Genomic DNA, 26174 nt, shown 5'->3' with positions numbered 1-26174 from the left:
ATTTTTGTGCTTAGAGTTGGGTATTTCCGACAGGATGTGAAGTCAACAGCATGTCATACTGTGACTCCAGCAGTAGATGGCGTGGGTGGCCAGCATGCTCAGCGGCACTAAGACAGCTGAGTCACACATATACACAGAGCCGGAAAAATACTGACAAAAAAAGAGCTGCTGCTGTTGAGAAATTCTTCCGAGTCCACTGTTGTCCGAGAACCACCGGAAAGATGCTAACTATAACACTGAAGACACTCCAACAGCAGACGTTCAGAATCGAAATAGACCCAGAACTGACGGTGAGTAGAAGTTAACGGGGCCGAAGTAAACATGGTCGGGCTCGGGGGGCTGGCTGAGGCATGCGGGAATTTTACCCGGTGTGGGGAAATAGCCATAGTAAAGGGTGTTTAAATTGAGATAAATCAGTTTTGTTTGTTTTTTTTATTACAAACCCCCCAAAATAAATAACATTACGTCGATGTGACAAAAATGCTTCCAGACAAGTTATCAGTTCTGCAGTATCGCAGAGTTCACATAAGGTACTATAGCGCAGGAAAGACAGGAATAGAGCACATTTTCCTTCAAAATAAAATAATAAAACACTATCGAAAAGTCGGCTCCATCCCAACCACAACCATGCGGAAGAAGCTACATGAATGGAAGATCTGCAGTTTACTCATGGATGGTGTTTGCGTATTCACTGGGTTTCGTTGTGATGTTATGCAGTGAATAAGCAGCATGTGTGTACGTTGAAATAACAGACCGGAAATATGTGTGTTTTTTTTATTTCACTTGACACTGTTTCACTCGGACTTGTTTCAGTATATCACCATGAATGACGGTGCAGTATTTTAAGCCTGTCCGCAAATGTAACACTGGGATGGCTGATCGTTAAATCTGTTAGATTAAAAAAAAAAGTTTCCCCATCAAATAATAGTTCATCAAATTAAATTATGTTTATTAAGCTAATAACGTTTTTAATAACGTTTTAAGTATTATGTCATGTTAATGGCAGGGACTGTAACAATCATTGGCATCACACAGTGTTTGGTGTTTAGTTCTTCTTTACATGTCTTCTTATCAGTTGGTTATGCAAATATATACTGATGTAAAAGTGTACCATGAGCTATATAATGAGCTTATAGCTTTTTATGTAACTGTCAAGTCATTTTAAAAATGTAAAATTGCTCAATTCATTACTATTATCTTTTTAAAATGGAAATTTCACCCAACACATTTATTTTCCCAAGTGGACCTTTTGTTATACTGGTGCGCTTGATTGTCATGAGGTTTGTCACATGGACTGTGCATTGAGCTGGCTCCAGAGAAAAGAGGGTAAAGATATTGAACCAGCTTAAAACAAACTACAGGCATATGTTGTTTTATTACAAGCGACTCAGAGACCTGCCGCATGAACTTAAAACACCTTTGTTTCCTAATGTGTTCTCAGCCTGCTATAGCTCCAGGCAGAGGAATGTAGTGATTTTAACACATAAAATATTAATTTCACAGTACTCACAGTTATAGATCCAGAGGGAAGAATTCTAATTATTAAATTATCCATACTTAACAAAAAGTTCTGTATTGTAAGTGTATACGGCTGCTCATTCTTCCACGTTTTTTTTACTGCACTCTCCCTAGATTGCTTACTTGTTCTTGGGGGCGACCTCAACTTTGGACTAAATGAAGAAATGGACAGCTGAATTCAGCAGGAACTCAGCGCAATTGGCTGTCCACAAATATAGTTAAACAGTACATGATCAATTTCAGACTTTGCGATGCATGGCGTTCCTTCGACCCTAACCGTAAGAAGTATACTTTATTCTCACATATCCATCACTCCTACTCTCGTTTCTATTATTTCCTAGTCAGCAGCTCACTGTAAAGTGACATTTCAGACACTGAGATGCACTGAGATACTGAGATGCTCCTGTATCTTTGATTCTAATAAGTAAGAAAATCATTCCACCAAGTAAAAACTGGAGATTAAATACATCATTGCTTAAAGATGAAGATTTTATTAAATATTTAAAAAACAGTGAGCTTTATATTTAGACTGTAATGATCTGCCTGGACCATCAGCATCTGTTTTCTGGGAAGCAGGAAAAGCTGTGATGAGAGGTAAAATAATTTAATTCTCGTCACATAAAAAGAAAAGAGAAAACAAACGTATTCAGGAATTAGAAGAAATAATCAAATCGTAGAAGTGTCCTCCCAGGAACAGGAAAATTCTGAAAAAAATACATAAACAAAACTAGAATTAAATGAAATTTTCAATAAAAAAAATCAATTCTTACTACAAAGACTGCTTGCAAAAGTTTGAACATGGTAACAATTCAGGTCGATTTCTAGCCAACCAGTTAAAAATAAATAAAGAAAAATGACTATAGGTGCCATTAAAGACTTATCTGGGAACACATTATATGACCCTGAAAGAATAAACAACACTTTCAGGAAATTTTACAAAACTTCATATTACCAACAGATGAACCCATCAAAAAACGAAATCGATCCATTACTTGACAACGTAATCTTTCTGAAAGGATCAGACAGTCAAGCAATGTCACTGGCTTCACCGCTGACATTAGGTGAACTCCAGAAAGCCCTGAAAAGTACGCAAAATAGTAAGGCTCCAGGTCCAGATGGATTTCAAGTAGAGCATTCTGGCACCAGTATTCCACAGAATGCTGCAGGAAATCAAGGAAAATGTCAGACTACCACCAAATATAAATTCTCCCAACATTAGTCTCCTACTAAAACCAGGCTATAGTGATCGAGAGCATAAAATGCAAGAACGTAGAACATAAAATCAGTCTTTATGCAGATGATGTGTTATTTTTTCTCCAACACTCACAAACCACTCTCTTTTTGAGGTAATTATATTAAAAAACAATCTCAAGAGTTTCAGATTATTCGATAAGCTGATTAAAATATATCTATCAGTCTGGTCTCAGATATGTTTAAAAACCTTTAAATTGATTAGAAATCCCAGTCTACAATTAATACAATGCAAAATACTACACAGACTGCACTATACAGGTCAACAGATGTTCATGATGGGTTTTACATCATGTAACAACTGGTCATACACCTGACAATTACATCCACGCTCTTTGGTTCTGTCCACCTGTTCAGAGGTTTTGCCGTGCGATATGTGAAGACTTGTCAAAGTGTCTGAAATGTAGCATTCCAGCCTCCCCTTCAGTTTGCTTATTGGGCGACTTACATGATGGCACTACAGAGATGAATACAGTTCACATGGCTCTCACCGCCCTATGCATCGCCAAGAAGACTCTCCTCATGAACTGGAGGGTTTTGGGGGTTCTCCGCCACCGGGCTGGGGTTTTGGCTGGGCCTGGGGGGCTTGGGTCCTGGTTAGTGTGTTGCCAGGGTGGTGGTGATTGCATGCACGGTGGCCCAGCCCTGGTGCGGGGGCCTCTGGTGCATCAGTGGAACTCGGGGGGGGGGCTCTTCAGCTGCCAGGGTGGTGGTCTCTGCTTAACCACTAAACGTTATTAGGGAAAATAACGTATTCTGATGCTGATACTTGTGTTGAAAGTGTGGACTTCAAACTCTGTACCAGTTTTAACATTGTGTTGATGGGCTACATAAAACCAGAGTTATGATAAGAAAAATACTTCATGTTTTTTTCTGAATACTATCATCACATCTAGTGCGGGAAGAAACAGTAAAAACAGTAGTGATGTCAGGCCTGCAGGTTATCCCTGTGATTTGTTCGCTGTCTTGTGGTGAACAGAAACTATTTTTGGAGTGGCACAAAGAATTTGTGTGGCATCTTATTGTGACACCTAATTGTTTTGTAATTTTAATTTTAGTAGTAGTTTTAAATGGTTGTACAAAGAAAACCCCCGAGGCATTAGCTGTTTAAATTTACAATGTATATTTGCATTTAAACAATAAACATGTTTGTGGTTTTTACAGTAAAAAATATAACTTTTTCCAACTTGGATTTTATGATTTTTGTGTAATTTTAGATCAATTCTGTTAACACGGTGTCTTAATATAAAACAATAACTCTAAATTCAGACATGTGAGGTTGTGCTGAAGAGAATGATATCAAACAAGGCAAGTTTTAAAGGTGAAATACAAAGACAAAATCAAAAGTAGTGAAAAACGGCCAATTAAACCCTGGACCTGGAGGGTTAATTAGCCAACAGCTGCCAGGTGTGGCTCATCAGGAGGGTCGAGGGGCACAGGGTGGGAGATGCTTTCTGGAACAAGCCATCGGAAGACAAAACACACATACAGACAGAGAGAGACAGCAGGCCAGTACAGGAGGACCCAGGGGATCATAGTTTAACATGCAAAGAGGTGCAGCTGTTAAAAAGAATTCACAGACTAATAAAAGGCATAAATTAATCCACATCAACTTATAACAATATTCTAATTAGAAATCCTCATGAGAACCAGGAGATGTAATACAGCAACACTTTGTGTCTCCGGTTAAAGTAAGAAAATCTCCCAAAAAGTCAAAGTAATTGTATTTAACATCACTGTACTTGTGATTATTTATTACAGTTGTATAAAGCGCTTTGACTGCTCAGAAGAGTAGAAAAGCGCTATATAAGAACCAGTCCATTATTTATTTTTCAATTTAGGAAAATATTTTCTTTAAAAACTCTGATTTTAATATGTCACGTAAAAACAATGAACAGCCTTGTTTTTTGTGACAGATGTATGCAGTTAAACTGTCAAAACATATTAGGCAGCGTTGTGGCAAAATGGCATAACTGGAATTATAAAAGCAACAATCAAACTCTTAACTGTGCTCTCATTTTAAATAGTTACATTTTCAGTTATATCGATAATCACAAATAATCACTTTGACGTGAGACAGTGAGATAAATGGATCTGTCAGTTCGCAGACAAAGGATAGTAAGAAGAGCTCATTCCACCTAATATTTCTTGATATGTTTGACAGGTGAAAGCCCTGAAGGAGAAAATAGAAGAGCACAGAGGTAAAGATGCATTTCCTTCAGTGGGACAGAAACTCATCTATGCAGGTAAGCTTGAGGGTTAAGAGAAAATAATAGCTGATTTTTAATCAGACGTTGTTTCTCATGTCATTACCTCAAAAAAAAAATAGTAATAATAATTTACCCAGTATAATTAATTTGGGAAATGCAGACTGCAAACACACTATAATTATAGTAATTAAATTGAATAGAACAGCTGTGGCAGAGGTGGATAAGCTGCAACAAATGTGGCATTTAAACAGTTCTCCACTTCACGACCTCTCCCGCTATCATCTGATCTTAAAAGATTGTCTGAGAAACAGGTGACAATACCTAAGTAAGTTTTAGTAGAGACCGCCACAGCAAGCAGTCCAGATATAATTGAAATGAAGACTGCCATCTTTATACATTTAGGAAGAAAGCCTTATATGTTTGCTGCAGTATATATTAAAATTACAAAAATTGTTGTCTTCTCTTGTACATTACTCGAAATGTCACTATGTTCAACTTCCTGACTGAAGGATTTTAATCTAACTCACTGGGCTGAGCAGGTTTTCCATATGCTGTAAGACTAAAGCAGAGGTCCAGGCTCCAATCTGCTGTTGCTTCTATTTGTTCTCTATCCCCAGCTTTCCTGTCTTCTCTCCACTGTCCGAACACAATAAAGAGTAAAAGCCACAAAAAATACATTGGAAAAAAAACAGAAAGTAAAACTGCTTCAACACACTAAACTGTTTAATTGGAAAATTTAACTTAAAGTATTAAATCTAAAAGTACTTTCTCTGCAGAAAAGATTTCTCATTGCTATATGGAATAATACATGTTCTGAACAAAATAAACGTATTCATCCGTCCGTCCGTCCTCTTCTGCTTATCTATTCAGGGCCGTGGGGGTGCTGGAGTTTATCCCAGCTGCCATAGGGCAAGAGACAGGGTACGCTCTGGACAGTCTGCTGCAGGGCCGACACAGAGAGACAGACAACCACTTGCACTGACATTTGCACCTATTTAAAATGACCAGCTAATCTAACCCCACTTAGTGCATGTCTTTGGACTGTGAGAGGAGGACCCAGGGAGAAAACACGGGGGAGAGCCCCACACGGAAAGGCCTCGGACACATGGTAGATTTGAACCCACAAACTTCTTGGTGTGAGGCGACAGTGCTAACCACCACACAATATGCTGCCCCAGATTAAATGTATATTAGAAAAATTTAAATGTCACAACTGGAATTAAAGGTGAGCATAAGTCTCATGAGTTTGACTACTACCATAATGCTGTTGAATTGGGGTCATCATAACAGCTTTGACTGGCAGCTGCAGTCACGGAGAAACTTGCACAAACCATTCCCAAACTTCTCTGTTTGGGAATGGATCAGGACCCAGAGAGGAGGTCCAGCGTTTACAAAACCACAATGGACTGTTTCAAACTGACAGCGTGAGGTGTTCTGCAGTAAACTGGATTAACCGACAGAAGGACCCGAGGCCCTGGCGTACTTTTTCGGTAAGTTAAATGTGTGCTTGTCAGCTATTTAGCAACTATGTCCTTGGCTAGCTAGCTACGATGAGAAGTCGGCTGTCAGGGAAAGCGGCGTTCATCAGTTAATCTGTGCACATGAATGAACTGAGAGCCGACACTTTGAGCTTGAATGTTCATTAAATTCAGTGCTGTAGTTCAGACATTTGCTCAGCTGCTCTGACTGTACTGAACTAAAGGATGTTCAGACCTGCAGCTGAAGGTGAGGCGCTGAAACCAGTTACATGAGAAACAGAGAAAAGTCACCGGCCTGTTCAGTCACTAACTAATGTGTGTTAAGATTGGAAAAGCAACAGGCTGGACTGTCCTTCAGCTCTGTGTAGAGCTGATTATTAAATATGTGCAAACAGCAGCATGTTTTCTCTCTCTAGCCACATCTGTAAGGACAGTAACACGAAATTTACAAAAACCTTGCAGTTCAATAACTCGTCATTAGCACAATTAGAACAATTAGAATTAGAGGACTGAAAATGTTCTCACGGTTACAGCTTACAATACTCAGGCACCAGCTCAAACACTGGTGATGATATGTTTGTCTGTTTCCCTGCAGCTGACCACGATGCACCAGGACTGGAAAGCTGCTCCATCATCATATGTTTGGAAATCACAATTTAAAAACCACCAACAACTCAAAGGTAAACATTAAACTGTAAACTTTCGTAAATAAAAAGCTAATGTCAGCAGAACTGTAGAACTGAAAAAATGTAAGTGTAGAACTGCAGATCCTGAAGTGTGTGAGGACAGGAAAGGATCAGATTTATTTCAGATTTGAAGGATGAACATGTTACGGTTTGTGTTGATTCTGTTCTCTTTGTGATTACAGGGGCTGCCCTCAGATTAGACCTCAGCACCACCCAGTGACAGCAGACAGATCATCCTATGATTCACGCTTTGCAGTAACTCCAACATTAACTGATGAAAAAAGTGCAAAGGCTAAAGCACCATATTGTGTGCTTTCAGTGAAAGCTGCAGGTGTTTTATTGATAAAGTTAAAGACAAAAAGTCAAAGGGATTAATCACCCCTGCCTGCTATATATCAGCATAAACAGTACCTCAGTTTGGTGTTTCAGAAAGCTGCTGATCTCAAACCTGCACAGCTTCTGTTTAATAGACTGAATGCAGTCAGCTGCATGAAGAAGACATGAGATTTTCTCTGACAGCATTGAATACAACCTGATGAAGGTCAAAGGTCGTCACTTGTATGTTAAACTAAAAGGTTAATCTGCAGTTCTTTCACACTGCGTGTGTTATTTGTAATTGAGTCATTCATACCAGAATAATCAGAGAGGATAATATATATTTTAATAACTAGCTACAGGACTGAATATAACCTGATCATGTGAGTCCAGAGCCTCTTTATATGAGGATGATGTGCAGTACTTCTAACAGCACACAAAGCAAATGTCGCTGTCACACCGTTCATGAAGTGCTGGGGTTGCACATTTTCTGGGATGGGCTTAAGGTGGAGGTCTGAAGATTTCCCTCTGAGGGCGCTGCTGGTAAACAGTTTGAGTCCTGCTTGATCCCTGCGATGAGCTTCAGTCTTCCTGATGTTTCTGAAATGACGTCTTTCTCAGTAGTTAAACAGAACATCTGGCAAAGGACAGCTGTGCTCCTGCTGGTCACTGGTTTTCCCCCAGGGTGAATGTATCTGTTGATGATTCTAATAAATAAATAGAAAAATGACACCGCCTTCTGCTGCTGTGCTTTTAAATCTAACATTTTATTTAAAGTTTCCATGTTACCAGGTATGAGAGTGCTCTGTGATTTGATCTAAAACTGTTTAAAACGTCATTTTTATATTATCTTTGGTCTTGTGTAAAATCTCAGGGCAACAGTTAATTTCCAGATAATTATGGAATGAACAGTAACTCTGGGCCTCTGTGGAGTGTGCAGTAGTAACAGGTGTGTAGCATTGCTAACTAGATAGCAACATGCCTCTAACACAGTGCGTATGCTAACGGCTAGTCTAGCAAATGAATTAACAGGAGCTAAAGAGTGATGTTAAATGTTGTAGAACAATTAGATGTTGCGATGTGTTTTTGTAATTATAACAACGTGGTTGTTAGCATAGGCAAGTTTAGGCCCTTTTTCATCAGAGCACCCCTAATGATGGCCATATAAACAGTAGTAATAATAGCACATTTTCATGTTATTTTCTGACATTGTCTTCAAATGTTATATTTTCCTAACTTTTCTATTGATGACAGTACAGGATAGAATGAAAGCAGGTTTTATGTCCAGTGTTGTTGATGTCATGGTGTTACAGTCCGCTCATACAGAGGCGTTGCTGCTTCTGCAGCCTGGTTTGTCATCTATAGCCTGATAAGCCTTCCATTGCTGCCACAGAAAGAAGATAAAGAAGTAATTAATTCTTTGAGCTGATCTCTTGCAATGAAGTATTACACATTATATTCCTGTAAATAATTAAATGTGTTACTTGTATAATATTCACAAGTTTTTTTTCTCTTCTTTTATCTTTATTCCAAGGTAAAGTATTTGTTGTGTGCCAAGTAAATGGGTTACAGCAACACCTGGGTATGTAGAGGTGCATATATCCAATCCTACACAGTTGTTTTGTATGATAGAGCACAATTCCTCAGCATCATTTGAAATGGTTTTGTCCAAATGAAGAAAAGTCATTACCAAAAAAGAGAAACCGGTACAAGATAGCACAGTGGAAAAAATATTATTTCTTAATAAAAATGAGCAAAGTCACCCTAGTATTCATAAGCACATTCATGTCCTACAATTTGACAACACTGCAGCAGTTTTAACATAAACATCTCATGCCCTACTGGATTTTAATCAAACATAAACGTGAAATCACACTGGCAAACTTTTTTGACATTGATAGACTTCTATTAGCGTTACCCAAACATTAATCCAAAACTAATTAGATGAATGAATCAACCACAAAAAACAGATTAGATTATTTTTATTTCTGTTCTTAGTACTAATTATTCTCATGCCGACACTGTTGTAAGACAGAAAAAGGCTGTCACAAATAGATGACATTTGGGGTGGGGGTGCCACGTCGTCCATCTTTTTTACAGTCATCGATCTTGCCTGTTTCATGAAACCAGTCATCTCCATCATCAAAGGTTTCCTTCTTAACATGTTAAAGGAGTTATTAAAAGTTTCTTCAAACTACACATTTGCCAGCGTTATCAGTTAGAGAAAACCTATGAGGATAATAAATAAAAGCCACAAATTTTGATTAGTTTAGTTATTTCCGATCAGTTTCATGATCACATAGCAAACTGCACATACTGATTATTCTTAAAGTGAGTTCAGTATCATATATTTGTCTGAGCTTATTAGGTGCTGATATGGGCCAAAAGACTCTGAATGTAAAAGTAGAATTTTTATTGTGGCTCCTAGAGAAATTTAAGTAATTCACTTAGATTCACTCAAAAAAGAAGAAGAAAATATTACTCTCTGGCTCTCTTCTACAGCCTGTCTTTGTCCTTGTGGTGACCTTTCTTTCCTAAAACATGACCTAGTCAATATCAGTCTAGATATCCAGCTAGATTGCTTTTTAAGGCATAGCTCAGAGATCTCTGTCTGACTGGACTGGGGAGGGTCCTTAAACATTTGGTCACAGGTTATTTCAGATGTGAAAATAATTATTAGCTTATTACTGATGCAGTTACATGATAAGGGCTTTAAGCAGCTTGTTAAAAAGCTTGACCCAAGATATGACATTCCAGAAAAACATATTGGTAGTGCTTTTTATTACAGCCTTGTAATAGTTTAGTAGGATAACACGGAGGAACAGAACATAATAAGGTGGTAAGTTCTAAGTTATTACCATTCAATTACCAAAGTAATAACCACTAAAGTACTATTGTGGTAGCAACAGTGGTTACAGTTGAGTATTACACTGAAATTTATGTAATTGGATAATAATGGCCCAAAACTGGGGGTAATAATGTGGAAACACAGCTCTGTAAGAAAGTGGCAATAGTAGGGTAACAAGTCAGAAACAAGCATTAATAATGTGTTATTACCACTCAATTACCTTTGGTAGCTTAAAGGTGTGTTATTATTGACCGGAAACAACTGTGGTAGTTTTTACGTAATAAGCAGAAACCAGAGCCAAATAAGCAAAATCCAAGGAAAGCAGGAAACAGAGTTTTGAAATGCAAAAGTGCCTAATAACATATTCATAACCATGTTAATAAAATTTTAAAAGAAACTTAAGTGTATCTTGCAGTTTTAAAAAGGGAAGCCATTGTAGAAGTGCATAACACTTTTTGTTTCGTAAAACGTTTCGTAAATTATATAAGAAGGATGATGCCACTTGCAGTTGCTTGCCTTGGAGATTGATGGATCACACTATGAGTGCGTGATGTCTCTGAAATAGCAACAGTGAAAATGCTCAGCTCAAAGCTTTTTGATGGGACTTCCTAAACCACTGATTGATTTCACATTGGCTACGTTTATATTTTCTATACACCCTACATGTAAAGGTTACAGCCTATAAATCTGTTTCATAGTCAGTGTTCAATCATTCTGTCATATCTTTTGTCACTTGCTGTTTCTGTGTGAATGTCACAGGCAAAATCTTAAACGATGATATCCCACTGAAAGAGTACAGAATCGATGAGAAGAACTTTGTGGTGGTCATGGTTACCAAGGTTAGTGTCTTTGGTTTCTTCTTTAGACGGTCATGTTATACACACAACTTTGTTGCTTTTTTATTTACTCAGTTTTACTATAGCTTGTGATGGCTGCCAGGGTGACTATATTGGTTCTGTGCACTTCCTCCATAAAAACGATATCAATACACTATTATACACTAAGCATCAATTCTTAACACTATCACAGTTATTTATTGCAATCCTTGTCCAGTTAAAGTTGTGCACAACAAAGTTCTCCTGAAGACTTTTAAACTACTGTTTAACTCTTTGCCTGCCATGTATTACCAATACTGCTATCATATCCCTGTATTTCGGCACTAACCCTCTGTTAGTTCATTTTTCCTGAATCTATTTAATTGGTATACATTTTTTCACACCTTTGGTTCTTCTAGTGAAGTTTTAATATCTGCAAAAATTACAAAAAAGTTATTATTTCCTTTGCATGTCATTGAGTAAAGTAAGTATTTGATCCCCGAGCAAAACATGACCAACTTGGCGAGCACAGTGGTGACAGTTGTTATATGTGGAATTTTGTCCCACTCCTCTTCACAGAAACTCTCTAAATCATGTAGATTCCTTGCCTGCTGCTTGCCTCAACACAAAGCTTTCAGCTCCCTCCACACATCTTCTAGGACTGAGGTCTGGAGGCTGGCTAGTCAATCCCTCATCTTAACGTGCTTCTTTTTTAGGCACTCATTTGTTGCCTTGGTGGTATGGTTTGGGTCATTGTCATGCTATAATACTAAGTCAACACTCATCATCAGTGTTCTGGTAGAGGGGCTTCTCATCCAAGAGTTTACAATACATACCTTTGTGCTTGGCTGTGGGCTGATTTTCTTTGGGTCACACACTAGCATCTCTCTTTCTCCACAGTGGGTCAAGTTAACGCTAAAGAGATCGATTTTGGTTCCGTCTGACCACAGCACTTTCTCCCAAGCCTACAGTCTTCTGTGTGACGTCCTTTAAGAGGTCGTTGGTCTTATCCATGGTGTGGAGAGGTTTATAATGGAAAGAAGTTATTCTGTGGACAGGTGTGCTTTATATACTTACTGAGTTGAGTGCAGGAGTATCTGTAGTTGATCAAATTGACTGATTGGTTGTGACCAATCCGTGGGAGCCAGAATACTGGCTCAGTTGTAGGAGATCAAAGATTTATTTCCCTCAATGACATGCACAACAATTTATAACTTTGATGTAATATGTTTTTTAATGTATATTTAATATCCTGTCTCTCACACTTAAAATAAATTGGCACAAAAATTAATTTCTTTGTAAGTGAGCAAACTTACAAATATATTAGAATTCAATGAGTCGCTTTCTCTCAGAGTCATATTTCTGAAAGTGTAATAATGTTCTATGGTTTAATCTTCTCCATAGTAGTCATTTACTTATTATAAATAAAGGGAAGTTCTGCCCTTTGAAGTATATGGGTTTTCTACGGGAAAGCCCACTCTGCATCGCCTAGAGAAAACCATGATGGGCATGGGCTAATCCACACTTGTCCACTGTGGGCTCACATGGAAATGTTTCTTGGGGTAGTTTAACAGGGTTGCATCCTAACTGATTCTGTTTTAGTTACATGTGTGTAACTGTGTGTTTGTTTGACTATCTTAGCAACACCACTAATAATCAGCTCTCAAATGTCATTTTAGCCCAAACCAACCTCTCCTGCTGAAGCAGCCACTCACTCAGTTCCCACGCCAGCTGCAACTCCAGTGCCACCCTCAGCTGCAGCACCAGCACCAGCCTCTGGCCCAACACAGGTGCCCTCCACACCAACACACACAATGTCTGCTGCTGTACCTGCCTCACAGTCAGTGCCTCCCTCAGAAGCCCCGCCCTCTGTTCAAGAAAACACCACTGTGGCTTCTGTTGGTGCAACAGCAAAACCCACCTTGGACTCACACTCAGAATCAGCTCTGGCCTCTGGTTCCACAGCCACTGTTGCCTCTTCCACAGCTCCTGAAGCTGTACAGGAAGCCCCTGAGTTAGTCCCTACAGATAGCCCCACCCCTGCTGCCCAGTCAGAAGAAGAGCTGAGGGAAGACCCAGAGAATGAACCATCTGGCACAGCACCAGTCCAGTCCTCTGCTTCAAGGTTGGATAATAGTTTTATGTCAACTGTGGCAGTTTAATTGTTTGATCAAGAAATATCATAAGAAGTTGTAAAATGGGTAGGTAAGCTCATATTATTCTAGTTTAGATGGTTATATATCGAAGAAGCTCTAATTACTTTCTGCATGTCTTGTCACCTTCAAAGAATCAAGGTCATTTTGTGCCTTGTGTGAGAGCATGGATAATTACAACTTTAGATGTAATGCGTAGGTGGCCCAGTACTTTTCTTCGTATAGTGAAGCTGAGTAGTAATTGCAGTGACAGTTTTTTTTCTTCAAGCATAAGTGTGCTGCTGTAGGTTGATCATAAAACAACACAACCTTGATGAACACGGTGAATATGGATTCATTTTCATTGTTTAATCAGTGTTTCATTCATTCTGGCCATGTTAGTGCTGTGGCTGTAGTGAGGAACTGAACATGATGTATGTTATTTACTTTTTTTAGTTTTAGTATATTACTGGCACTCAATTCAGTTTGATTTATATCGTGGCAGTTCACAAAAACAGTCATCGTATGCAGGAAGAGAACCTGAGTAGTGGATATAAGCATTAAGTTATATCATAGTGCCTCAATATAGAGCAAGGAACACTTAAAATCCTAAATCCTGGTTCTTTAGAATGAACATTTACGTCATGTTCTATCTGTTTGTTCATCTCTCTCAGCCTCGTTGATGAACTGGGTCTTCTTGAAGAAGCAGCATCAATACTGGGTAATTATCAGTGATTATTCTTTTCTTTGTCATAACTAGTAAAATACTAATGTACTAATTATATGGTGCTTTTTGTTTTAATCATTAGAGTGCGTCTGATACAGTAAACATTTTCTATATTACAGCATACGTGGAGATAGTAAGGAAATTAGAACAGTAGTTTCTATTGAAAAATTCAGCATTTAAACAGATACAGACTAAATAAGTGGAGTTCAGTTTTAGCCAGTAGTTGACAGCATTTTTTCCCCCCAAGCTTGACTGGAAATGTATCTTGCCCACTGCAATACTTTGGCAAGATACGAACGAGCCACCAACCTCCTGATTAGCAGACAACCTGTTCCTGAGCCAAAGCCCCTATGATGTACAGTACTGTGCAAAAGTCAGGTGCTACCTCTCATTTATTCCTGTCTTGCTTCCAATGAGTGAGACTGTTTTTCTTTGGACATTGGCTACTTTCTTACTCAATTTAAGTCCTGATCTTTTTGTTTGTCTCTTAACTCTGACCTATGGGTCATAACTCAACTGATGATCCACAGTTGTGTCAAGACATAACACACAACAAAGAAAAAAACAAATCTTAAATTATATATTTAGGCGCTTTATTACTTGCAGCATCTCAACCCCCCCCCCCCCCCCCCCCCCCCCCCCACCCACACACACACAAAATTTGTTTCCATTTTTTTAGCTGAATGTATGAGAAAAAATCCAAAGATGGTAAAACTGGAACCATATGCAAGTATTTTTGCACCAATAACGTGTTTTCTTAGTCAAAAAATGTTTCATATCTCACTGGAAAGTGGAGAACAAAAGCAGAAGTTGCAGTCCTAAAAACTTTCTACAGCAAATGAACAGTATCTGAAAGTTTGTATCATCTAGCTGACCTGACATCATGGAGATGTTCTTTCAGTTGATCTGTCCACTGTTTGCTGTTTTATCAGAAATGATCACAACAGGTGGAAAGATGTAATGCTCCTTTTTTCTCTTTTTAAAAAATATGTTCTTCAAAGTGTTTTCTATCTTTAATAGTAAACCAAAGAACAAAGACTAACAGTCACTAATCACAAAAAGCAAAACGATAAGACATCACTCCCAGGCTTGTAATTTCTTTCTCATTCATCCATTTGTGTGTCTTTTTTTATGTTGGGTTATCAGCATCCTCTTCAGACAATATCTTTGATAAGGTCCATAAATGGTACTCATACATAAACTATTTTAAAATTATTTAGTAAAATCTTGTTTTTTTGTTTTTGTTTTTTGTCGACACAGTTCTATACTAGTATTTTACTGATTAACATATAGATATAATAAGATGCATTGTGGGAGGAACAGCCATCCCGCCCTGACTGATCTTACCCAACAGAGATGTATGCATATTAGCCAAGTTTTGAATGGCTGATTGAGTAGCCTGAATAACAGTGGGAATTTTGGTTTGCATATTTTTTTAATAAACCTGGTTAACTGATGTCACACTTGATGACATACATTTGTACTGTGCTGGTAGTGGCATGACCTCTGACACAGTCCAATTAATCATGCAACCAGAAGTTTCAGAGAATGGATCAAATGGAAAATGAACTGGTTCACCCATTCACACAAGCACGTTTTCCTGTGTAAGTGCTTTCTATCTAACATTCACACACAGTCATACTGTGATGCATCGGAGACCAGCTTAAGGTTTAGTATTTTCCCAAAGGACATTTGGCACGCAGACCGGAGCAGCTAGAGATCAAACCACCAACCTTCCATACATAGTGGGTGACGTGCTGCATATCCTGAGCTACCCTGGAATCAGTAATAAACGAGATCTCAGATGCTGCTGTGTGGAGATTACTGAAGCTAGAAGAATGTTGTCAGCATACTGAAAGCAGTTGTTAAAGGTCAAATATTAATGGTGACGGTAGTAAACCTTCCCTGGTACCACAGCTAAGATTAAATTGGAATGACATAATTCCATTAGAAAATAAATCAGTGCTGATGGTTCTGTGTACTTTGCATAAAAAGGAGGCAAAACTCCAGTTCTTTTTCAATGTATAAGTAGAAGCAGCCTTCTCAAATGCCTCCATTCTGGTCAAAGAGGGACCAGTATTATTTCTGAGTTTTTAGATAATAGGCAATAATCTGTACAACCAAACCAACCTCTGAATGAAAACGGTTAGTCGTTTCCACAATATTGGGAGGTTTTTCCACTTTGGAAAAGATGGGTAACATAGCTTTCGTTCAATATGTTGACTATTTTCCTACAGCTTTTGTTGCCCACCATGTTTAATGAATATGACTTTTTGTGATTGCCTTGGTGATTTCAGTGCATATTTGTGGATATTGTGACGTACAGGTTCACTTTAATAGATGCTGTTGGATGATCATGTTAACAACCCCTGCACTGTTTTTCTTGGCCATCATACAATAATTACACTGTCTGTCTTTTCATTGGTTAGAATAAGTTAAATGTGTTCTGCAGTGAACTAAACAACACTGGGGTATTGGAGCATTTATTTTTAGTATTGCTTGATCACGTTTGTTCTACTGTGAGAAACCAAAATATTGAAGTCGAGATTAAAATTCAATGACTTGTGCAGCCCTAATATGGGTTTTTGAGATTAGTAGATCATTGTTTTCCACTTAATTTTACATTTTAAATTACATCCCACCTTTTGTATATTTGAGGTTGTATCTCTTTGAGGCTGCATAGAGACAAGAGGAGGCGCAAAAAGGCAGCGTGAACGCACAAGTTTGTGAAATTAATAACTGGAGAGATAGGCAAATTAAAATATGTAAATTTATACCATAGGTTCAAGTACTAGAAATCTTGGACAAGTTTGAATATTAAGGCCAGAGGTTAGGTTTTCTGAAAATTTTGCAAATGCGATAACTCAAGAAGGACCTAGGACTGTTTAGGTAGAAAACTCTTAATTTACAGATTTACAGACTTTCAAGTATCACTATTCTGTATTTAGTTCTATTGATATATCTACTGTGCCAAATAACACAAAAACAACCTGCGCACTTCATCTAGGTTCAGGTCAACTTTCCTGCCCCTAAAAACCTCTCTTGTTGTTACCACAGTGACTGGACCAGCATATGAAAACCTGGTGTCAGAGATTATGTCGATAGGATATGAGCGGGAGCAAGTTGTTGCTGCACTAAGAGCCAGTTACAACAACCCAGACAGAGCAGTGGAGTACTTGCTCATGGTGAGAGTTTAACCAGCTTCATAATCATGCTGAGCTGTATTGTAAACTATACAGTAACTGTTCATGTGTTGCAGGGTATTCCAGCAAGGGCTAGTGATCTGCACAATCCACAACCAAGTAGACATAGTACTCCAGCCAACCCCTCTACACCTTCTACAGAAGAACCACCACAGCAGCCTCCAGCACCCCCCAGTAGTAAGAGCCCAATTTATTTATTTATTTTTACTTCTCTTTAACTTTCTGTTTTAAACAAGGCAGCTTGTTTCCTCCGCATGAACTTCCTGGGGACACGGAAATGATGCCAAGATGACAACTGGAATAACTGTGGTCTAAAGCTACACAACGTCCACAAAAATTCTGCACACCACTAACGTTTTATCACTAGTGGAACTTCAACATCATCAGAGGAAGAATTTGGAAGTATTTCTTTTTTAGATTATTTCACTTTTTTACTATTTCCACTTTGTGCTGTGTACCAGTACCATTCCCAAAGTATGGTAAGACCACCACCGTGCTTGACAGTCGGTACAGTGTTCTTAGGTGTGAAAGTCTCACTTTTACTCCTCCAACTCCTCTTGCCATTGTGTCAAAATATTTTTTTCTGATCTGACTATAAAACTTTTCTCCAGAAGGGATTTCGCTTGACCAAATTTGTCCTTTATACAAAGCGTCTTTGATGCAGAAATGTCTGCATGTACCACAGAGCCATATCTCAGTGTTTTGAGTGTCTAAAGAAGTCTCACAGGTCTGAATATACACTTGAAGCCATTTATAATTCTTCTTGTTTGATTTTTAACTGGACTTTTAAGAGTTTAATAAAATTGGACCTTTAACTGTATTTCCATAAGTTTTACAGTTTTTCCTATTGATAAAAAATCTCCCTTATGACCATTCATACTACACAAAGGAATCAAGAAATAAACAATTATATGACAGAAAACTTTCTGTTTTTCACTTTCTACTACAGAAATTTCTGTTTTTTATGACTACAGTTAAACCCCACACCAAAACACTGGACAGTCTGGCCAATGAGCTACCAGAACTTTTTCTGTAAGTTTACACATTTATTTCTTCCAATTTAAGTCAAGAGTCATGCTGACAGATTTCTTTCTTTTCACAGCAACTTTTTCTTTATCATGTAGAAAAACACCAAGTTTTGCCTCCAGTGGATGATGAGAGTCAAACCTTAAATACTGATCTGTATACATTGGTTTACGGTACACATCAACGTTTAAATGTCCCCCATTACAGATGGAAATCTCACAGCTAGCCTGTCATATCCTCCGTGGTGAATTTGATGTGTTCGCGCGTGATTATTGAATTGTGGTACGTCCTGAGATTTGATTTTCATCCAGGTGTCATCCACATAATCAATGACGTGGAGGTGTTCCAGGGTAGGATAACAGAGCCCTCTTTTCCCCTTCTTCCATGTACAAGTTGGGGACAATGGGTGAAACTGGGGAAGCCAAGGCACACACATGTTTCTGCCTGTAGTACTGAGCCTTGTATGTGAAATAGGTGGAATTAAGACTCAGATCCAAGACCAAACAGACTTGGTTGGTGCTGAGAGTGGTCCTGTTGCTCAGGTTGGGGTCATCCTGTTATCTCTTGCAAACTACCGCCACTGCTTCAGTGACTGGAACACAAGTGAAGAGAGATGTAACATCGTACAACACTATTATTTTATCTGCCTCCATAATGACGTCTCTCACCTTCTCAACAAAATTCAAGGTGTTCTGGATGTGGTGTTCAGAGCTGCCTACCAACGGGTTAAGGATCGAAACCAGAAACTTTGAGTTGTTATAGATGGCTGAATTGATCATACAGACAATTGATCTTAAAGGTACACCCTGTTTATGTATCTTATGTAAACCATACAAACTTGGTGAAGCATCCCCTGGGTATCCCGTCTTTAAGTCTGTTGTCATTAGCCGCTCCTGGGTCCAAACTCCGCTTCAGGTCCCAAAGTCAAACGAACACTGTGGCATCACTGAGAGTTACAAACTGTTTCAATTCTTTCATCTTTAATAATATGATCAGTGTGGCTGCTCTACAAGGTGAAACAACTAAGTTTGACATCCAGACATCCACGAAAACAGAATTTATGAAGTTAGCAAGGAGTTATCTGGCTAGTTTCCATTTAAAGATGATATATCATGTTCTGATTGAGGAATTTCTGAAAAATTAAAATGTACAGCTCTGCTATCACTTTTGACATAAAGGAAGACAGAAAACTAAACAGTCGTGACATTTGTAGGGTTATTGAATTTGGGCTAGCTGGTACAGTGGGGCAAAAAAGTATTTAGTCAGCCACCGATTGTGCAAGTTCCCCCACTTAAAATGATGACAGAGGTCAGTAATTTGCACCAGAGGTACACTTCAACTGTGAGAGACAGAATGTGAAATAAAATCCATGAATCCACATGGTAGGATTTGTAAAGAATTTATTCGTAAATCAGGGTGGAAAATAAGTATTTGGTCAATAACAAAAATACAACTCAATACTTTGTAACATAACCTTTGTTGGCAATAACAGAGGTCAAACGTTTACTATAGGTCTTTACCAGGTTTGCACACAGTAGCTGGTATTTTGGCCCATTCCTCCATGCAGATCTTCTCGAGAGCAGTGATGTTTTGGGGCTGTCGCCGAGCAACACGGACTTTCAACTCCCGCCACAGATTTTCTATGGGGTTGAGGTCTGGAGACTGGCTAGGCCACTCCAGGACTTTCAAATGCTTCTTACGGAGCCACTCCTTTGTTGCCCGGGCGGTGTGTCTTGGATCATTGTCATGTTGGAAGACCCAGCCTCGTTTCATCTTCAAAGTTCTCACTGATGGAAGGAGGTTTTGGCTCAAAATCTCACGATACATGGCCCCATTCATTCTGTCCTTAACACGGATCAGTCGTCCTGTCAACTTCAGACGGGCCTGGACATGCACTGGCTTCAGCAGCGGAACACGTCTGGCACTGCGGGATTTGATTCCCTGCCGTTGTAGTGTGTTACTGATGGTGACCTTTGTTACTTTGGTCCCAGCTCTCTGCAGGTCATTCACCAGGTCCCCCCGTGTGGTTCTGGGATCTTTGCTCACCGTTCTCATGATCATTTTGACCCCACGGGATGAGATCTTGCGTGGAGCCCCAGATCGAGGGAGATTATCAGTGGTCTTGTATGTCTTCCATTTTCTGATGATTGCTCCCACAGTTGATTTTTTCACACCAAGCTGCTTGCCTATTGTAGATTCACTCTTCCCAGTCTGGTGCAGGTCTACAATACTTTTCCTGGTGTCCTTCGAAAGTTCTTTGGTCTTGGCCATGGCGGAGTTTGGAGTCTGACTGTTTGAGGCTGTGGACAGGTGTCTTTTATAGAGATGATGAGTTCAAACAGGTGCCATTCATACAGGTAACGAGTGGGGGACAGAAAAGCTTCTTACAGAAGACGTTACAGGTCTGTGAGAGCCAGAGATTTTCCTTGTTTGAGGTGACCAAATACTTATTTTCCACCCTGATTTACGAATAAATTCTTTACAAATCCTACCATGTGAATTCATGGATTTTTTTTTCACATTCTGTCTCTCACAGTTGAAGTGTACCTCTGGTGCAAATTACTGACCTCTGTCATCATTTTAAGTGGGGGAACTTGCACAATCGGTGGCTGACTAAATACTTTTTTGCCCCACTGTATATAATAATGTGCTACATTGTGGCTAGCTACACAGCTATGGTTGTCTTGTTCCAACTGCTTCAGACAATCTTATCAACCTCTTCCTAACCACTTCCTGGGTCTCGTTTCAGGGCCTCATAAGTATTTTTGTCACTGAGCAGTAACAAAATTTTCTCATGATAGTCTTTCTGGTTTAGCAAAACCGTGCACCAAGACAGAACTATGAAGCCACTCTCAGAACAGACTTCACTGTTTGGTTTTACTGTCTTTACATTGTATCCTATAAAATGTAATCTCTTCTTGAATAGCAACAGTTAACATTTTGTCCCCTCCTGAGCAGGGCCTGTGTCCAGCAGCCAGCCTGTCACTGCTGGAGGAGGATCTGGCTCCATAGGGAACCCTCTGGAGTTCCTGAGGAACCAGCCTCAGTTCCAGCAGATGAGACAGATCATCCAGCAGAACCCAGCCCTCCTGCCAGCCCTGCTGCAACAGCTCGGGAGAGACAACCCACAGCTGCTGCAGGTACCACACCACAAAACTCACCGTTCTCTAGTGGCGTTCTGTCAGGGTCTGTTAATATAATTTCTGTTTGACTGTTTAAGGTATCTCAAAGAACTGTTCCTAATAGTAAGAACAATAAAGAAATAAATCTGTAAATGTATTTTTCAGGAAACATTTCTCTGATATGTTAATGCGACGTAAAATCCCCCCAAGTGACTATATTAACTCATTCACTGCCATTGACGTCTATAGACGTCAATTGAAAAACTTACGTTGACTGCCATTGACGTCTATGGACGTCAATGGCAGTCAACGTAAGTTGAACTGAAGCCCACCAGCAGTAAAAGTAGACCTGCAAGGAGGTGCAGGGTTTGCGCACGTAAGGGATTGCGCAGTGAGACAAAAATGTGGTGCAAGTCTTGTTGTGAATGAGCTAATTGTTTACCATGTCCACTGTAGTTTGCCTAAACTGGGTGGTTGATATACAGTTCAACTGTGTAACTTGCAGCAAATCACAGAGCACCAGGAGCGTTTTGTACAGATGCTGAATGAGCCACAAGCTGGAGATACAGGAGGAGAAGATGCTGATGCCCATGGGTCACCACACACTAACTACATCCAGGTCACCCCACAGGAGAAAGAGGCAATTGAGAGGGTGAGTTTGCCAGTCACATTGACACAGTCAGTTCCACCAAATTTCCACAATTTGTGCAGAATTACACAAGCCTAGGAACAAATAGTTTTCTCTTTTAAACATATGAAAGGAAATCAGTCTGAACACAACCTGCTACTGAATTTCCATGACTTTTGTTGAAACATCAGTGATGGAAAATTATGTTGCTGGATCCTTGATGTTTTTCTGTTAGCATTAATGAAACAAATTCTTAAATATGCACATTGGAAAACATACAAATTTGAAGGGCAGTATTCTGCAATATTCTGGTCAAGCAGTTATGTATACTTAATAGTTTTTCTTCATGTAATTTTTCAAACAACAAATGAATGCATAAATGCAGGAACACGAGCATGAATGTTTTATAGTAGGTGTGTTTTTACATTTATTAGTCTTGTTGAATTGTCCATAAGGTGAAAGGAGGACTGAAAATGTCAATGACATTGTTTTCCAGTTAAAAGCACTGGGATTCCCTGAAGGTTTAGTCATCCAGGCGTACTTTGCTTGTGAGAAGAATGAGAATCTAGCTGCTAACTTCCTGCTACAGCAAACATGGGACGATGAGTAAGCCCGCATCACCGGGCTCATCACTGCTCAACAGAGGGCTGCAGAGTGGATGACACCACTGCAAGTCTGCCAGGGAGAAACAAGGGCAGGAGAGGAAGGGGATATTTCTTTTCACACCATGGGACTGTGGCCATTAAATGACGATGATGATGATGATGACAATGATGACATGGTGTTCAAAGTTAGTTGCGCTGCCTACTCTTCATTCAGCTATGATGATCATCATAGGTGCTACCACTGAGCATTGCCTCACTGCTACTACATCATTACTGCTGATGCTTGTATTGAGTGACCACACTGACAGAAGTCCCACCAGTAAATTTGCAAACAGCCTACATCACAGGCCAGCAGGATTTAAGTTAGAGGATTTCCTCTGCAGTGAGCTCACAGGCTGCCTGTTGAACACGTTAAACTACTGTACATGTGTAAAGTAAGGTAATACATAATAAATGAGAAAAAATGCATTTTCAACATGCGAACCTACATGTTGGAGTTCCCTGAACATTTGACTAAAACTGTTGACCTCACTGCTTGGAAGCTACTATTGATTTAGATCAAAGCTCATATTGGATCCTGTCACTTCCGCTGCTTATTTTGTCCATGCAAAAAGTCTTTGCAAATTCTTCTATTGGTGTCTGACCATGTAGATGTGTAAAAGGTGACTGAATTTCACAGCTGGATAGTTGAAATGTTGACACCTATTCAACCGTTCCCCAAAAAGGAGAAATGATAAAATGTTTTTAATTGAGATCATTTACATTTTAATTAAATGTAGAAATGTTAGTGTCCCCTATCTTTTACAAGTCGAGACTATCTCAAAGTTTTGTCTTTTTGATGACTGACTTACTCAGTCTGTTGCATTGAAAATGCACATCTGATAATGTCACAAAGAGTCCCTGCAATTAGGGTTAGAGAAACTCCTTTTCCACAAGACACCTGTTAAGTCAGAATGAATCACTCACACAAGTGCAGTTAAACTGTTGTTGCCTTGTTAAGGAAAGCTCTGGGGACAGTCGATAATAATGATAATAAGGCAAATAAAGAAACAGTGATGTCTGCTGTTGCTGCTTCTCCTCTTCCTTCTCCACCAAGCATTTGAGGTTTTAGTAGCTCCTCCCTGAGTCTGCTCTTGTGCCCTGCATTTTGACTTAAAGGTGTTTTTTTTTTCAGTTTGTTGTGATGGTGTGATTGAGTCACTTTATTTTAGTGTCATTACATTATTAGTACAAACTGCATCTATTAGTAACATTTTTTCTTGATGGTTTGGATAAGTAATATTTTACTTTATGTATTATTAGGGGCAAGGATTAATTTATAAATTTCAGTCAATAAAATAAACTTAAGGATGATTCATAGAGCAGACAAATCCTGAAAGTACAGAAATATACACGATACTTTCCCCAGCTGACCCAAGGGAGACTCCTATTTTTTATTTACTCTCAATGATTGCTGTTTTAATTTGACATTCTCACATTTGTGTTGGAGAAATGATAAGAAACTGTAGGCATTCATTGGTCTTATATAATAGAGCAGTTAACTTCACTACCCATTTAACTACGTTTGTTGTCATTCACCAAGACAACAAGAAAGCCTTTTTAGGTTTGTACTGCGTTAAGTTTACAGGGAAAACTATGTTTATGTGCTTTTTCAGCATAGAATAAACTTCTAGGAGGTTTTAGCTAGTTTGTTTTTACCAGTTTTGTTAGATTGGACCTTACATTACTATTCATGTAGCCATAAAGGAAAAAAATATGAAAATGTGAAACTTTTTGCAAACAAAGAATCCATGAATTTCTTTTAAACAATCATTTTCTGTTCAGTGTTCTCATATCACATCCTCTATGCATCTTGAAACTGGAAAAGGGTTAGGCTGCTGTTCCTCCATGCCTTACGGTCAAAGACTTCACCACATTTTATTTTACAAACAGTGTTCATTTAAAAGTGGACTAAAAGAAATGGGAATGTTAAGTCGTTTTTCAGCATCCAGTGTGCTTGTGTTTAGACACACGATTGTTCTGTAGTGTTGTTAATGGGATAAACGATGTGAGCGAGAAATTGTATTTTGCTGTGACAAATGCTCCTTAGCTCGTTCCTTGCAAAAGAGTTTTATTTATGGCATGCCTTTGGATTAAGGATTGATCAAACTGCCATTGTGGCATCTCTCTGGTGTTAATTTGTCTGTTGTTTTCTTTTTTGGGTCTATAAGAATTACTACCAACCTTAAATGTACGAGTTGAGAAGTAGTTGTGATGGTTTTTTTGTTTTGTTTATGCATTGTGTATATTAAATGGCTTTTAAAAAATGAATAGTGATATTTTGTCATCAATATTGTTTTTGTGTGTACTATATTACTGCAAGCAGGCATTGCATAATTTCTGTGATTGATCTGCTGATTAATCTATCAAGGAATAGCTCAGAAGGTAGAGTGGTCGCCCCATGATCGGAAGGGTTAGGGGTTCAAATCTACTGAGGTACCCCTGAGCAAGGTACCGTCCCTACACACTGCTCCCCCGTGCGCCTGCTTAGTGGCTGCCCACTGCTTCACTGAGTGAATGGGTCAAATGCAGAGGAGTAATTTCAATAAAGTATACATTATTATTAATAACATATTTCTAGGTAAGAGAACCCTGCTGATACATGTTCCTCTTGCCACATCCTACTTGTGGCCTCTGCTGTGGCTTCAATCAAGACAAAATACAGATCAAAGCTGGACTGCGGGAACCTTAAACTGGCATTCTCCTTAACTGCCAGTAGGGGTAACTCTTGTGACAACGACGTAGATTTCCGTAGATCGATGTAGCTCAGAAATCAGGCAGCAAACCCCTCTGATCTGTACGACGCTAACTTCACGTACACGTCCTGTAACACGTCGATCCATGAAGCCCGCAACTATTGTAATTAGTATTAGCATCAGTATAAAAAGTCACAAATATTCTTGAAGGAGGGTGCTTAAGCTGCAACAATGGACGTGAGGGAATCTACAAAGAAGTAGAAAAACTAGATAGACAATGTGTTTGCCTCCTAAAAGAATGAAACAAAAAAACAAACTTACCATAAGAAAGCGCGGACACCGGTGGGAAAAAGTCTGGTTATTTATCTCTATCAGCTGTTAATTAACGCGTAATGCACCAACACAAGTGCATCACTTACGTAGGTTACGTCGTAGCTCTACAAAGGCTCATCGCAGATAAATCAGGCATCAGATTGTACATGACCTCATATGTGACCTCTTCTGATAAAATTTGAAACGGAGTTGATAAACTTAACAGCACACACACAAACACACACAGAAAAGGCGAATCTGTGCTTTTGGTTGTAAAATATTTGTGACACGTCGAGGAATTCACGTTAACGATAAATGTAGAATTTCAAAGTGTAGCTTCAATATTGTCTTCCGTTTATGCAGGGAAGCGTGGCGTTGTCCAATAGGGGGCGGGGGGGTCATGTTTTGGAGAGGAACGTTGGGTGCGTTCCCGGAGCAACAGGGAAGATGGCAGCCCTCACATCTCTAACCCAGGTAAAGATGCCGTAGTATATGACTTATAGTTTAGATCAGACATATGATTTTTCGAAGCGTGATACAATATACGTGATTCATGGCAGTCG

At 39.1% G+C, this 26174-nt stretch overlaps 2 protein-coding genes across 9 annotated transcripts in view; both read left to right on the top strand.

Annotated features, from left to right (window-relative positions):
• The first annotated feature begins 85 nt into the window (after window positions 1-85).
• Window positions 86-24874, top strand: rad23ab (RAD23 homolog A, nucleotide excision repair protein b). Of its 2 annotated transcripts, none has more exons than XM_085436101.1 (10): window positions 86-290; window positions 4934-5015; window positions 11066-11145; window positions 12801-13246; window positions 13928-13974; window positions 17038-17165; window positions 17240-17360; window positions 21168-21349; window positions 21837-21983; window positions 22456-24874. In XM_085436101.1, the coding sequence occupies exons 1-10, from the start codon at window positions 222-224 to the stop codon at window positions 22567-22569; spliced, it is 1416 nt and encodes a 471-aa protein (XP_085292227.1). In that variant the 5' UTR covers window positions 86-221; the 3' UTR covers window positions 22570-24874. The 2 variants fall into 2 exon arrangements, with proteins under 2 accessions (XP_085292227.1, XP_085292228.1); XM_085436102.1 differs by lacking the exon at window positions 22456-24874 and adding an exon at window positions 18158-18215 and having other exon boundaries at window positions 21837-21951.
• A 1130-nt stretch (window positions 24875-26004) lies between these two features.
• The window catches only part of LOC146689180 (epidermal growth factor receptor substrate 15-like 1), a 52457-nt gene continuing 52287 nt past the window's right edge, over window positions 26005-26174 (top strand). For all 7 annotated transcript variants that reach the window (XM_085436098.1, XM_085436094.1, XM_085436096.1 and 4 more), the window contains exon 1: window positions 26005-26085. In XM_085436098.1, the coding sequence (XP_085292224.1) occupies window positions 26059-26085 (27 nt within the window). In that variant the 5' untranslated portion in view covers window positions 26005-26058. The remainder of the gene's footprint in view (window positions 26086-26174) is intronic.

The sequence above is a fragment of the Copadichromis virginalis genome, linkage group LG17, assembly GCF_057382275.1.
Source record: "Copadichromis virginalis isolate Kocher_CV1m ecotype Utaka linkage group LG17, C_Virginalis_male_GT1.1, whole genome shotgun sequence".
NCBI classification, from domain to species: Eukaryota; Metazoa; Chordata; class Actinopteri; order Cichliformes; family Cichlidae; genus Copadichromis; species Copadichromis virginalis.
Note: the sequence above shows the minus strand (reverse complement) of the source record. Positions and strands in the feature narration are given on the sequence as shown.

Coding starts and splice junctions, on each gene's coding strand:
- rad23ab (XM_085436101.1), top strand. CDS start 222: ATGCTAACTATAACACTGAAGACACTCCAACAGCAGACGTTCAGAATC. Junction 11,146..12,800: donor TGGTGGTCATGGTTACCAAG/GTTAGTGTCTTT, acceptor ATGTCATTTTAG/CCCAAACCAACCTCTCCTGC. Junction 17,361..21,167: donor GCCTCCAGCACCCCCCAGTA/GTAAGAGCCCAA, acceptor CCTCCTGAGCAG/GGCCTGTGTCCAGCAGCCAG.